This window comes from Chinchilla lanigera, unplaced genomic scaffold, assembly GCF_000276665.1.
Source record: "Chinchilla lanigera isolate Chin_1 unplaced genomic scaffold, ChiLan1.0 scaffold00018, whole genome shotgun sequence".
In the NCBI taxonomy this organism is placed as follows: Eukaryota; Metazoa; Chordata; class Mammalia; order Rodentia; family Chinchillidae; genus Chinchilla; species Chinchilla lanigera.
This window is the reverse complement of record NW_004955419.1, coordinates 14,586,097-14,598,773: the sequence shown is the minus strand read 5'-3', so window position 1 is coordinate 14,598,773 and position 12,677 is coordinate 14,586,097. Positions and strand designations below refer to the sequence as shown.

The following is a 12,677-nucleotide window of genomic DNA, read 5'->3' as shown; positions in this document are numbered from 1 at the left end:
ATAGTGTTTTATTCTCTGCATTCTAAAATTGACAGCAGTTGTGTTTTGCACAAATTTTTATATTGATGGTCATATAACGACCTAACAGATTAAGAAATACCGTTCTTGGACAGAGTGCAATAGGAATTCTTTGCTATCCTGGTGGTGTTTCCTTGCACTGTTTCACCAGTGACTCTGAACTTTTCTTCATGTTTTCATAGCCACTTCCTGAGAAGTTTGTGGTGAAAGGTGTTGTAGATCGTTTTTCAGAAGAGTTTGTGGAGACCAGAAGAAAAGCTTTGGATAAATTCTTGAAAAGAATTACAGATCATCCTGTGCTGTCTTTCAATGAACATTTTAATGTTTTCCTTACAGCTAAGGTGAGAATAGAATTTTGTATATTCCTTTTCAAAATTAAGCCACTTGGCAAGACCCTGTCTCAAAATAAAAAGGGTTGTCAAAGATTTTAAAACTTAGGTTAGAAGCAGCATCGTGTCTGAGGGACAGAGTGCTGAGGTGAGTGAACCTGACTAGAGGGATTAGAGTCCAGCTGTGTCAGGAGGGTTGTGGCCGTGAGCACATGTGTGCGAGTCCGGTGGCCATGATGTCAAGGCGGGGACAATTGTGTGAGGGTAAACTGGTCTTCTAACTCGGCTTCTTGTTTTATCAGTCTTCTATCTCTAAAAAGAAGCTGCTCTCAGGAGCTGGTCAGTTAATCTTGGCTGTGCAGGGGACTGAATGCTTTGTTCACGTGTCATCCTTAGGACCTAAATGCCTACAGGAAGCAGGGGATAGCACTGCTGACCCGAGTGGGCGAGTCAGTCAAGCACGTCACTGGAGGCTACAAGCTGAGGAGCCGGCCTCTGGAGTTCGCAGCCATAGGTGAATACTTAGATACCTTCGCGCTCAAGCTGGGAACCATCGATCGGATAGCCCAGCGGATCATCAAAGAAGAAATAGGTGAGCTCTTCGTTGAGACTCTGGACTGTGCCCAGGGACCACAGTGGTGGGAGTGGCGTTCATCTGTGCTAGGTAGATTCAGACTGCAGAAACACGACAGTGACAGAAGTCAACCATATTTTACATATGAAACAAATAAATCAGGGAGGGGAGGACTAGGCTGTAATTTTTCACTCCATCCTTTGTCCTGCATCTCAGCCTTGTATTTGCTTTTCCCACAGCAAGCAGACACTTCTGAGCTTCCAGCTCTTTCCTCCTTTTAGATTCCTTAACTTTGGTTTTAAAAGGAGAGATGTAGACTCAGTTACCCTTCACCCATAGGAACGGTATTTTTAAAAACAAACCTAGTTACCTTTTCTGGCAGAAGGATGGTTCAGAAAGAGAGCATGGTGAGCTGTGCTTGCCAAGGTTACGCCCTAAGGAACTCTTCCAGTTTACACCTGCTCGCTCTCCCTGTGCCTCCTTCCCTTCACTCCTGAGTTTGGGGACTTGCCAGGGGCTGTGTTCACCCTTCCTTCTTGTTGCCACCACTGCCCTCCCACTCCTCTCACGGCCACCTGTTTTGCCATATTTCAGACTGCTGGGGTCCTGTATCTTACATAGATACAGGCCAGGAAAATCTGAAGAGTGGTTTTTTTTTTTTGAGACAGGATTTCACTAGCAGAGCAGTTCAGGCTGGCCTCGAGGCTGGCCTTGAACTCACTTTGTAGTCAAGGCTGGCCTTGAACTCAAAGCAATCCTCCTGCCTCCGCCTCCTGAGTGCTGGGATTACAGAGGTGCACCACCACGCCCGCCCGGCTTGAACCATGTTAATGATCAGGCTGACAGGAGACACACTGCAAAGGATTCTTCAGCAGTTGTCATTCAATGGAAATTAAACACTGGCAACAGCATTCCATTCTAATAAGAATCCTAGGGACAAAGGAGGGGTCAGATTTTTCCTTGTAGCAGGGAGAAATCTTCCTGTTTTAGCTTCCCAAGTGCTGGAATTATGGGCATTTTCTTTTTCTTGTTCCCTGTACTTTCCTCCATTCTTTATCCACTGATGGTATTCTGTAGGGCCTGCAGAGATGGCTGTCAGTGCCACCCACCCCTAAGGGTCATGTGGAATCAATGCCGATTGCACCAAGGTGTTGGATTGTCCACTGAGTGAGCGAGCCTACTTGTGGGGGACCACATAGCTTCCAGCAAAATGTTTCCTGAAATTGTACTGTTTTCCATTGTGATTGATTTTTCTGCCTCTAAAAATACCCCCTAAACTAATAGGCAAGTTTCTCCCCAGCCACTGTGAGAATACTGCTTCACGGTATTGGTGGGCAAGCGGTTACTTTTGAAGATACTTCTCACCATTCTCTTCCATGAGGCACTGTGGTTCCTGGTATCCAGAGGCCGGATGTTCCAACATCAGTTGTACCATCAGCTTTCAGAGGTTTTAAAAGTTAGTTAGAGAGCATGCTCAACTGAGTTAATGGCCTAGGAGAGACAACTTAGGTAGAGTTCTTGGCTGCAGTGATTCCCAGTTAGTAATACAAGTGATTTGTTACCCAGGCAGATCTTAATTGTTTCTCCTCGCCCTTCAGAGTACCTGGTAGAGCTGAGAGAGTATGGGCCTGTGTACTCCACGTGGAGCGCTCTAGAAGGTGAGCTGGCAGAGCCCCTGGAGGGTGTGTCAGCGTGCATCGGGAACTGCTCTACAGCCTTGGAAGAGCTGACGGATGACATGACGGAAGACTTCCTACCTGTGCTCAGGGAATACATTTTATACTCCGACTCCATGAAGGTAAGCTGGCTTACTCCTTGTACACTTAGGTACTGTCTTCTTCTTCCTTTTTTTTTGCTTGTTTTTGAGATAAGGTCTCACTGTGCAGTTCAGGCTGACCTTGAGCTCACTTTGTAGCCCAGGCTGCTCTCAAACTCGCAACGATACTCCTGCCTCAGCCTCCCGAGTGCTGGGATTACAGGCATGCACCACCACGCAGGGTAGGTACTTTCTTCTTAATAGTCATTATCAGCCTGGTGTGGTGGCACATGCCTTTAATCCCAGCATTTAGGAGGCTGAGGCAGGAAGATTGCCATGAGTTCGAGGCCAGCCTAGGCTATATAGTGAGACTCTGTCTCAAAAAAAGTCATTATCAAAACAGTAATGGGTTATTGCCTCTTTACATGTAGTACAAGTTTTCTTCTTCCTAAGTGGGCAGAATCAAACAAACATCATAGCCATAGGAATAGAGCATATGTGAACCAAGTATGTGAATTAAGTGAAAAAAAGTAGTTTGGGAGTTCTTATTAATGTGTTCTGAGAGTTCAGGAAGATATAATAAGTGCTAAATAAGAACAGGATGTTGTGGAAAGAGCATAGTTAATTAGAGCTCTTGCAAGTTAAAATGAGATTGTTGAAATAAAATTGAATGGTAAAGTTAGAACTTGAAAATGAAGAAATCTTAGAAAGTAAGACAAACAAAAAAAGTTGGAAAATGAAACAAAGGTGCAGAAATACCAAAAGCACAAAAGAAAGGGCAGAGACCCAGGGGATTGATCCCAGAAGTGCAGCGTCTGACTGAGAAGAGTCCCTGATTGAGAAAGCAGGGATAATTGAGAGAAGGAAATTACGAAAGAAATAATACAGGAAAATCTCCCAAAGCTGAAGGCACAGAACCTCCCATTAAAAGGACATGCTATTTTCCAGCAGAAGGAATGAAAAAACAGCCAACCCAAAGCATAGCACTGTGACATTTAAAAGCAAAAGTGTTAAGATTCTGAAAGCTTTTAAAGACGAAGGCGGTGTATAAAGGGAATAAGATTCAGACTGGCAGCAGTGGATGAGAAGAGACACAGGAGGCTTTGAGAACAAAATATTTTCACCTCACATTTTATATGCAGAGTAAAGGTGGGCAGCAGGATGTAATGCTTCATTGTGCAACCAGAGACTTGCTGAGCTGCAAGGCTGATGAAGAACAGCTCCAGGGGACTTTGGATAGTGTTAGAAAAAAGGATCCATCTTCCCAATAATGTTTTCTGTGGCAAAGCCAAGACTACATGGAGGATTGCCAGGGTTTGTATGGTTGAACGTTCCCACCTGCAGTTACCCCTTTCCTGCTTCTTGAGACCTCTGAATTATTTGTCTGTCTTTGGGGCAGATCTAGGACAACCCATTGAGAAAGACTTGGTTGGAGCCAGGTGTGATGGTACCTGCCTATAACTCCAGCACTTGGGAGGCTGAAGCAGGAGGATCACCACAAGTTTGAGGCCAACCTGGGCTACATAGTACATTTAAGGCCAACTTGGACTAAACAGTGAGACCCTACCTCAACCAAACCAAACCAACCCAAACCAAACCAAGTCAAATCAAACCAAACCAAACCAACTGGCCCAAATCTAGTGAGAAACCTTATCAATTCACATTGGGTTATAAAACTAGAAAATCAGAAAAATCGTAGAACTATAAAAATATTCTACAGCTTGATAAGCGGGGGGGACATTGAAAAATGAATCAAGTAGTAATAAAAACTTTTTTGTTGTTGTTGTTGTTTTCCGGTACTGGAAATCAAACTCACAACCTTGCGCTTGCCAGGCAGGCACTGTGCCACTGAGCTAAATCCCCAGCCCCTAAAACTTTTTAAAAACTTTATTATGGCAATTTTCAAGCATACGCAAGAGCAGAGAGGAATAGTACAAGAAGTGCCTGTCCCTGCCATCCTCATTCTTCCTGGCTCCTTCAGCTTTGCGTGTGCTGCGGCTCTTGGGCCATACTGCAGTGGTGATGGTGGACAGCGGAGCCTGTTCCAGGTGTAATCATGGTGTCACATATGCCCTATAAAGCCGCTAATAAAATACTTCCAAAGACAAGCCTGTGCCTGGATCTCACAGTGATTAGGAGGATGGTATGAATTTCCTTATCTGTAGGGTAGAATGGGGATGTGATGGGGAAAGCTCAGAGGTGAGATCTTAAGCCTGAGCCTGCCTTGTTGGTAATTATTGGAGCTGCAGGTGAAAAAACTTCTGGCTCCGAATTTACAGCTCACTTTCCTCTGTGACGTTCTCTTTAAAAACCATTGAGATACACACGTTGCATTTTTAAGCCTGTGGCTGAAACAAGTTTAAAAAAGTATCCTGACTTGCTTAAAACGAACGAAAATATTTTGCTTCACTAATGAAATTACTAGTGTCTGCTATTAATGAAAAATACATTTTTACAATCCCTGATGTGTCCCTGGATTTGTCTGGTATCTGGATGGGCGCAACCTTCATCAAAATGTTTCCCAACCTTGCTCAGACCAGAAGTCCAGTGCACGTACAGCGTTAGGATATTATAGTACGGATTACTTGTTCTAGCATGTGGCAACTGTGTTAGTATTTAACATGTATATGTAATTTATCCAGGATTTGAAATTTTGGTTTAGGAAGGATTTATCTGGCATCTTTATTAGAACATTATTAAATTGTGAGGTAAGTGTTACAGCTTGTGTTTAGATGTCCCCTCAAAGCTTCATACAGTCGTAGGTGGGTGGATGTATGATGTACTGCCAGGGTTTGTGCTGCCTGAGCCAGAGACATCGGGACAGTGACAGTGTCGGCAGTGGCTCTCCTACCTTTGAACATTGCTGCTCTTTAAAAATTCTGAACTACATTTTGTTCCTCTGAAAGAATCACATTATTCGATCGAGAGGTGGCTGGGTCTAGAGTGTGTGACTGGCATTGGCTCATGGTGCAGTGCACTAGGAATCAGCGCTCAAGGGCGCTATGGTTAAGGGTGTGAGTGCTATCTGCCCCAAGGAGCCTGGATAAGATATAAGGGATAGAAAGAGCTGTGGTCCCTTGTTGCTTCTAGCTGATTATGGACTGAAACCTCCATGAACTGTGAGCTAAATAAACCCGTCCTCCTTTAACTTTGGGTGTTTAGGTATTTTATCTCAGCAATAAGAAAAGTAACGAAGACAATATGCTTATTGTGTAATTAAAGTTATGCATCCAAGAAATACTTGTTTGTTCTCTTTCTTTACCTCATGTGTGAGGTGTGTGTACTGATTACTTTGTTTACTGAGTCTGAAAAAATGCAGTCAGGTTCCTGCGGCTGGGAGAGGGGTTCACAGACAGTATTGCCAGGGAAAGGGCCTGGTAAAGTAGAGCTGTTGACCTGTGGTCTGTGAGACCCAAGCTGTGTCCCACAGTGAGCTGAGCTAGGTGCAGTTAATAAGAAAGGAGGCCACTTGCTGTCCCTGTTGCAACAAGAAAACATTTCTGCACAGTGCTCTGGGCCAGACCAGAATGACTGCATGGCAAAGCCAAGGCTGCATGGGGGATTGCCAGGGTTTATGTGGCCCGAGCCAAAGACATCAGGATGGTGACAGTGTTGGCAGTGGCTCTTCTACCTTTGAATATTGCTGCTCTTTAAAAATTCTGAACTATATTTTGTTCCTCTGAAAGAATCACATGATTTGATTTTTTTTTTAAATTCAATTTTCAAAATAACTTTCTGATATCTTAGATAGGACTTCGCTATTCCTTATGAAAAGTAACATTAGAAAAGCAGGCTTCCCGATGGCCTGGCTGTGACACATTCCTCCTCGTCAGTGGCCAGACAGGCTTTAGAACTGAGAAAATCCTTTTGTTATGGTGGGTGAAGCAAAGTGAGAATGTATCCTTCCTATTCGGAGGCAGCAGCCTCTGCCTTAGGAATTTCCCTAAGTGGTCCATCCTGGGGTGGGAGCAGTGCTGAGGCTCCTCGAAGACCTTTCCTGATGGGGCCATCGTTGGGGTTCCTCTAAGTGTGTGAGGACCTTTGGGATCATTTGGTTGAATTTGCTCATGTGCTTGATAAAGAAACAGAGCTCTGTAGGTAAACCTGGCCTGTGACCTAGACCGTGCTCCCTAGTGACTCGTCACCCAATAGCTATGTGTTTACTACTTGGCAGGGGAAAACTGGGTGATCTCTGATTTTTCAAGGCTGGCCTCAAATTGTGTCTCTTTATGGACAATTGTGGCTGGGTACGTTCTGTTTCCCTTGAAGGTCAAGAGCGAGAACAAAGGAAAAGTAGGGTCATTATCAGGCCATCTGAAACAAATGGGGCAGTGAGACTTTTCAGGCAGTGAACATTCAGGACGGTTTGTACAAGAAAAATGGCTGAAGGCTTATAGTTTACAAAGGACGCAGGGAGGGGCAGTGCGCAGAGCCTGGAGGGAGGACACTCCAGCTAAATACCCCGTAGATGTGAGTTGCTGTGTGGGATTTCACCTCCTATAGAGTCCGTGTGGAATGTAATTAAGGTAGTGATGCACTGAGGAAGGCTGTTTTCCAGTCCTTCACCAGATGCCTATCAGTGCCTTTTGTAGGTTGGGGTCATTGTGACCAGGCCAAGAAGAGGAGAAGCCTTATTTCAGAACATTAGGACAGAACTGTCTTATTTCTCACACTGCCTTATGTATAGAAGGTAGTCAGCACACACTTGAGTGAATTTGATAGTTCAGTGAATTTGGAACATTTATATAGAAAGCCCTTCAGGACCTCATCACAGTCCAGAGGAGTCCACATTTGTAATCCCAGGGAAAAGTTGTTTGAATTCCAAGAAGTAATTCCGATCAACCACTTTCATTGCAATCAACGAGAGAATAAAGACACCAAGGCACATTTGTAGTTGTGGGGAGCCAAGGGGATCCAAAGTCCAGCTAGGCGGATGGCTAACCAGAGCAAGGGCCTCTACCCAGGACCAAACCCAGGTTTTATTCATGAAGAGGAGAGTGGCTCAGGATGAATGACTCTGAGAAACACGGAAGTTTGTGGGTGCTGTGAGCTCGGCTAGGTAAGAGGTCTGAAATCACCTCTGCAGTGTGCAGAGAGAGAGGGAGAGAGATGCGGAACGAGTAATGTGCATAGCACAGACTGGGGCAGTGTCCAGTGTTTTTGGGTCATGCTCAGTTTTGATGTGTAATCATCATGCCCTGAGATGGAGATGTCACAGCTTTTCTCTGGAGGCTCAATCTCAGCACAGCCCAGCTCACACACACTACTTGGGAGCTGTGGGCGGGGCATCACCCACCTGTCCCATTGCTTCAAAGACTACACATCAGCAACTGGCTAGACCCGTTTGCATTGCTTAAAGCCAACTGAGGGGACAAGGAAATATCCTAGCCAGCTCTGCACATATCAGTAGGCGGAGGTAGAGCCAAATGCTCTTCTTTCAAGGAGAACCATCCAGGTGGTCCTCCACAGTTTACAGCTATAGAACTGTTGCATGTTGAACATCTTGTTCAAGAGAAGGGCTATTGTAAGTGAGCACACTTATCTCAGAGGACGACTGGGTGAGGTGAGGGTCTGATGAAAGGCTGGGTTGTAAAGGAAGACCACATGGAGAAAGCAGCTTTGGCCGGTGCTTGAGTAACATTGAGGAGTTAGCTGTGTGAGGCTTGGATGATGGAGTATTTTAGGTAGAGGGAGAGTCCGTTGCAAAGGTTCTCAGGCAGAAATGAGCTTGATGTCTGCAGATATCTAAGGAGAAAAGGTGTGGTGAGTAGTGACCATTGGATTTAATAATACAGATGTTGACAATCAGAATAGAGATGTGAGATGTGGATGAGGTAGTTTTGACTTAAAGTTTAACTCTGAGCTAGAGGTGCTTTCAGCAACATTCCAGGATAGTTCCTTTCAAATGCCAGTTTATCAGCCAGTTTCTTCAGCCTATCCACTCCCCGCCCCTCCCGAGCCACAAGGTGGAGCCACTGAGTCAACAGGGACATTGCTAGTTTTTTGCTTTGAGATTTTTCTGAAAGATTGAGTTTTAAAGAAAAAAAAACTCCTCCTTCCTGACAAAAGTGATTATAAATTTAGGGACTGATTTCTTATAGTTTAAGGTGGAAGTGCTAAGAAGCAGGATGTGAAATGTACATGATGATGTCAAAGGTTTTTTTTTTTTCCTGTAGTCTTTTTGAGGCAGGGTCTCGCTATTCAGTTCAGGCTGGCCTTGAGCTCACTTTGTAGCCCAGGCTGGTCTTGAACTTGCAACGATCCTCCTGCCTCAGCCTCCTGAGTGCTGGGATTACAAGTGTGGGGCACCACACCCGGCAAAGGTTTTTAAAAAATAAGGAAAATATAAAAATTCAAATGCTGAGATTCCCAGTCATGGCAAAATGAGTACATATTTAAACTTCTTCTGTTTTGTGAATCCCCACCACAGTGGCACTGCAGGGATTTTTTAAAAAAGTTAATAAGACCACAAAAACAAAAGAACAACAAAGAGGAAACTAATGGCAATATAATTTGGGAAACTAGAAAATATACTGATAAGTGAGAAGTTATTTAGAGGACTCAAAAATCTAACATGGGGAAAAAAACCTGATACTCTCTCTGGCTTATACTGTAGAACCTTCCAAGCATTGGCCCCTGTGGGACCCAGGGAAAAATGGAACTTAGAGAATTAAGTCAAGAGTCTGTGTAAGAATCAGCTAGCGCTGGCTGTGGTGGTACACGCCTGTAATCCCAGCACTCAAGAGGCTGAGGCAGGAGGATCATTGCACGTTCGAGGCCAGCCTGGGCTACAAAGTGAGCTAAGGCCAGCCTGAACTACATAAGTGAGACCCTGTCTCAAAAAGACCAAAAAAAAAAAAAAATCAGCTAGAGCTTCTGGTTCTCCCCTCCCTCCTTATGCAGAGGTCATGATCCCTTCTCCACACTGGCAAAATGAGAGGGGTGGGGTGCATACTGACCCGAAGGGATAAAATGAGAGGAAAGGGCTCTGCAGAGGAAAGGGCTCCAGGTAACGCTGAAAGTACTCAGGAAGAAGTCACTGAATGTTGGGACCCTGCTTGGCTCTCAGCTCTGTGTCTTCCATTAGAAGAACCTTCGCCAGAAACTCTGAACAAGGCAAGAGAAGAGTGTGATATTTGGGATGAGGATGGGGGCAGGGGTGCGTTCCTCAATGAAAGGACCCAGCAGAGTCCCCTCTAGAGGATTGTCCACAAGCCCTGTTATGTGCTAAGACAAAGGTCACCAAATACGTAAGGGCTGCTCTGAGTATCAGAAGTGAAGACAAACAAGAAAAAGCATACTGAATGAAACATCAGAGAGGAAGGAAAATTCCAGAAGAAAATTGAGTATCTTGAGAAAGAGGAGAAACTAGTATTTTCAGAAGATATCACAGATATGAAACCAGAATTTTTTTTTTTTTTTTTTTGTCCTTTTGAGACAGGGTCTTGCTATACAGTTCAGGCCAGCCTCGAGCTCACTTTGTAGCCCAGGCTGGTCTCAAACTTGCAGTGATCCTCCTGCCTCAGCCTCCCGAGTGCTGGGATTACAGGTGTGCACCACCACGCCCAGCTTTAAAACCGTAATTTTAAAAATTCAGTGAATAAAGAGCTTTTGGAAATTAAAATGGTGATGGGAGTGAAGAAAATAGGAGATAGAGGAAAAATTAAGGAAATTGCGTATAAAATGAAATAGAAAGGTTGCAATTTGGAGAGGAAGAATATAAAAATTAGAGGATCAGGCCATACATTATTACATCTAAGTAATAAGAGTGCAGGAGGAGATAGCAGAGAAACTGGAAACATCAAAGAAGTTGTGCAAAAGAGACTGGTGATAAAGTTATAAAGTATTGCCAGTTATATTTCAGAGAAGAGATACAGATGGCTTCCTCCCCCCGTCCTGTCTATTTTTCTTTTCCAGTTTTTCTGTAACAACTCTTTTAAAGTTTGTTAAAATTAGAGGGAAAATGTGTCGTTTCACTATTACCAACATTGCCCAAGAACATTGAACTCATAGTTGGTCTCATTTTCAGCAGCATGAATGTGGAAGGAGGAGCATGTCACAAGGGGTGACCTGAATTGAGTTATTTATTAAGAAATTGTGAAGCCGGGTGTGATGGCACATGCGTGTAATCCCAGCACTCAGGAGGCTGAGGCAGGAGGATCATTCATTGCAAGTTTGAGACCAGCCTGGGCTACAAAGTGAGCTCAAGGCCAGCCTGAACTGCAAAGCAAGACCCTGTCTCAAAAAGTCCAAAAAAAAGAAAGAAAAAGGAAAAGAAATTGTGATACCATCAGTGCTAAGTCATGCATTTTGCTGCCTACAGGAAGATGCTCTCCAGACAGGCTATGGGGCTCCGCTGGGTGTTTTAGTTTTGTTTACATTTCAGCTTTTTCTTCATTACTGTGAACCCTACGTGAATTGCCCTCGGACCTTTGTTTGCAGTTATCTGCGCCTAGTACGCTGGCGTGTGAATCATCGTGTTCTGCCTCCGGCCACATTTGGTTGAGCTGTCCCTGAGCTTTCATATCCTCTCAAAACCCTGTAGCCTAAGGTCCCTCTTACATAAAGCTTGGACGCCTACAAGCTTTACAGACCCGAGGAGACTTCCTGCAGCTGCTGTTTGTGTTTGGGCTGTCTTTGGGCTGCCTTCCCTCTTCCTCAGTTTTATCAGCCTGTGCATTTTTTTGGCAGAAAGGGAGAGGGGCCCGACCTCCCAATCCACGGCCACCACCATGCAGAGGTGCTCCCTACGAGGGTGGTGAACTGTCTCAGTTGGAGTCCTGCTTCCCAACCTGTAGCATGGCCGGATCATGCTCAGACTTTCCCTAAGCTGGAAAGTGGCGGGAAGAGGCCGAACGAGGCACTGCTGTGCTGTGGCCTCAGAATCCCACCGTTGTCCCGTCCCAAGTCTCCATGTTTAGAAAGCAGGGATAATGGCCTTTTGCCTCTGCAAGGCAGTTGTCAGCCTTTATGCTGTCCCATGACTCGGGTATGTTTTTCCTGTGGTGCCTCCACAAGAGGCAGTCTTTTTTGTTTTTGTTTTTTTTTGAAAGAGAGTAGTTAAAAAAAAAAAGAGCAATAGCAACACACCAACATCACAGACACAAACAAAACAAAGCAAGAACATTAAAAGTAATACAGGGTTTCAAAACAAAAGTGATAAGAATTAACAGTGGTTGTTACATTACACATTGTTATCTTCAACTACCTTGCTCAGTTTACCAGATGTAAGAGGCTAAGGAGAGTGGCCAGGCTGCCTGGGGTGTAGGGGTGGAGGGAGTGGAAGGGGAAATATGGCTGTGTTTTGGGGCTCCCTTGCCTTCTTAGGGGTATGGGGAAACGACATTTGCTGTGTGGGGTTAGTGCGTCTCCTCTCCCCATCTCTTCCCCCCCGGGACCTTGATACCCTCAGCAGAGCCATGCAGAGTACAGTGAGGGGCAGAAAGCTCTACACTGTGATGACTATGCCGAGGCACTGTCTAACCAGCATTTCTGGCCGGATGAACGTCATCCTTATTCCTAGAAGTGCTAGACTGGATATATGTGCTTTTTCCAATCAGATGGGCCACATCCCATGAAAGGAAATACATACGATGATAAGAATTCCACTCAGCGCCTTCCCTGGCTGCTCCAGCACCCCCATGGATAGCATCATGTGTTTATTTCTCTTGTGTGTGTTGAGGGGGGTGGGTTTTATTACTCCTGGTTTCAGACCAGTAGACTTAGATTATTTTCTAAAATCTAGAAAGGACCTCTGCTTAGTTTTTCTTGTTTGTTCTGTTTAACTTTTTAAAATTTATTTTATTTTATTTTTATTTTAAAGAGTAAAAGAAGGATAACATAATAATGGGGGGACTTAGCAAATTACAGACAAAATGGTAGGAAATTATCAATGGTTATCATTTTACATATTATTATCTACAAAATAGTTTCTCAGGAAAACAAATAGACAAATAATAGTGAGTTAGAGACAAAAGAGGTAGGAGATTATCAAGAGTTT

At 44.4% G+C, this 12,677-nt stretch overlaps 1 protein-coding gene across 1 annotated transcript in view; it reads left to right on the top strand.

Annotated features, from left to right (window-relative positions):
• Window positions 1-12,677, top strand: part of Snx30 (sorting nexin family member 30) — a 78,126-nt gene that overhangs the window by 46,669 nt on the left and 18,780 nt on the right. Inside the window, exons 7-9 of the mRNA XM_005382931.1 lie at window positions 201-359; window positions 744-939; window positions 2,520-2,719. Coding sequence (XP_005382988.1) covers window positions 201-359; window positions 744-939; window positions 2,520-2,719 — 555 coding nt within the window. The remainder of the gene's footprint in view (window positions 1-200; window positions 360-743; window positions 940-2,519; window positions 2,720-12,677) is intronic.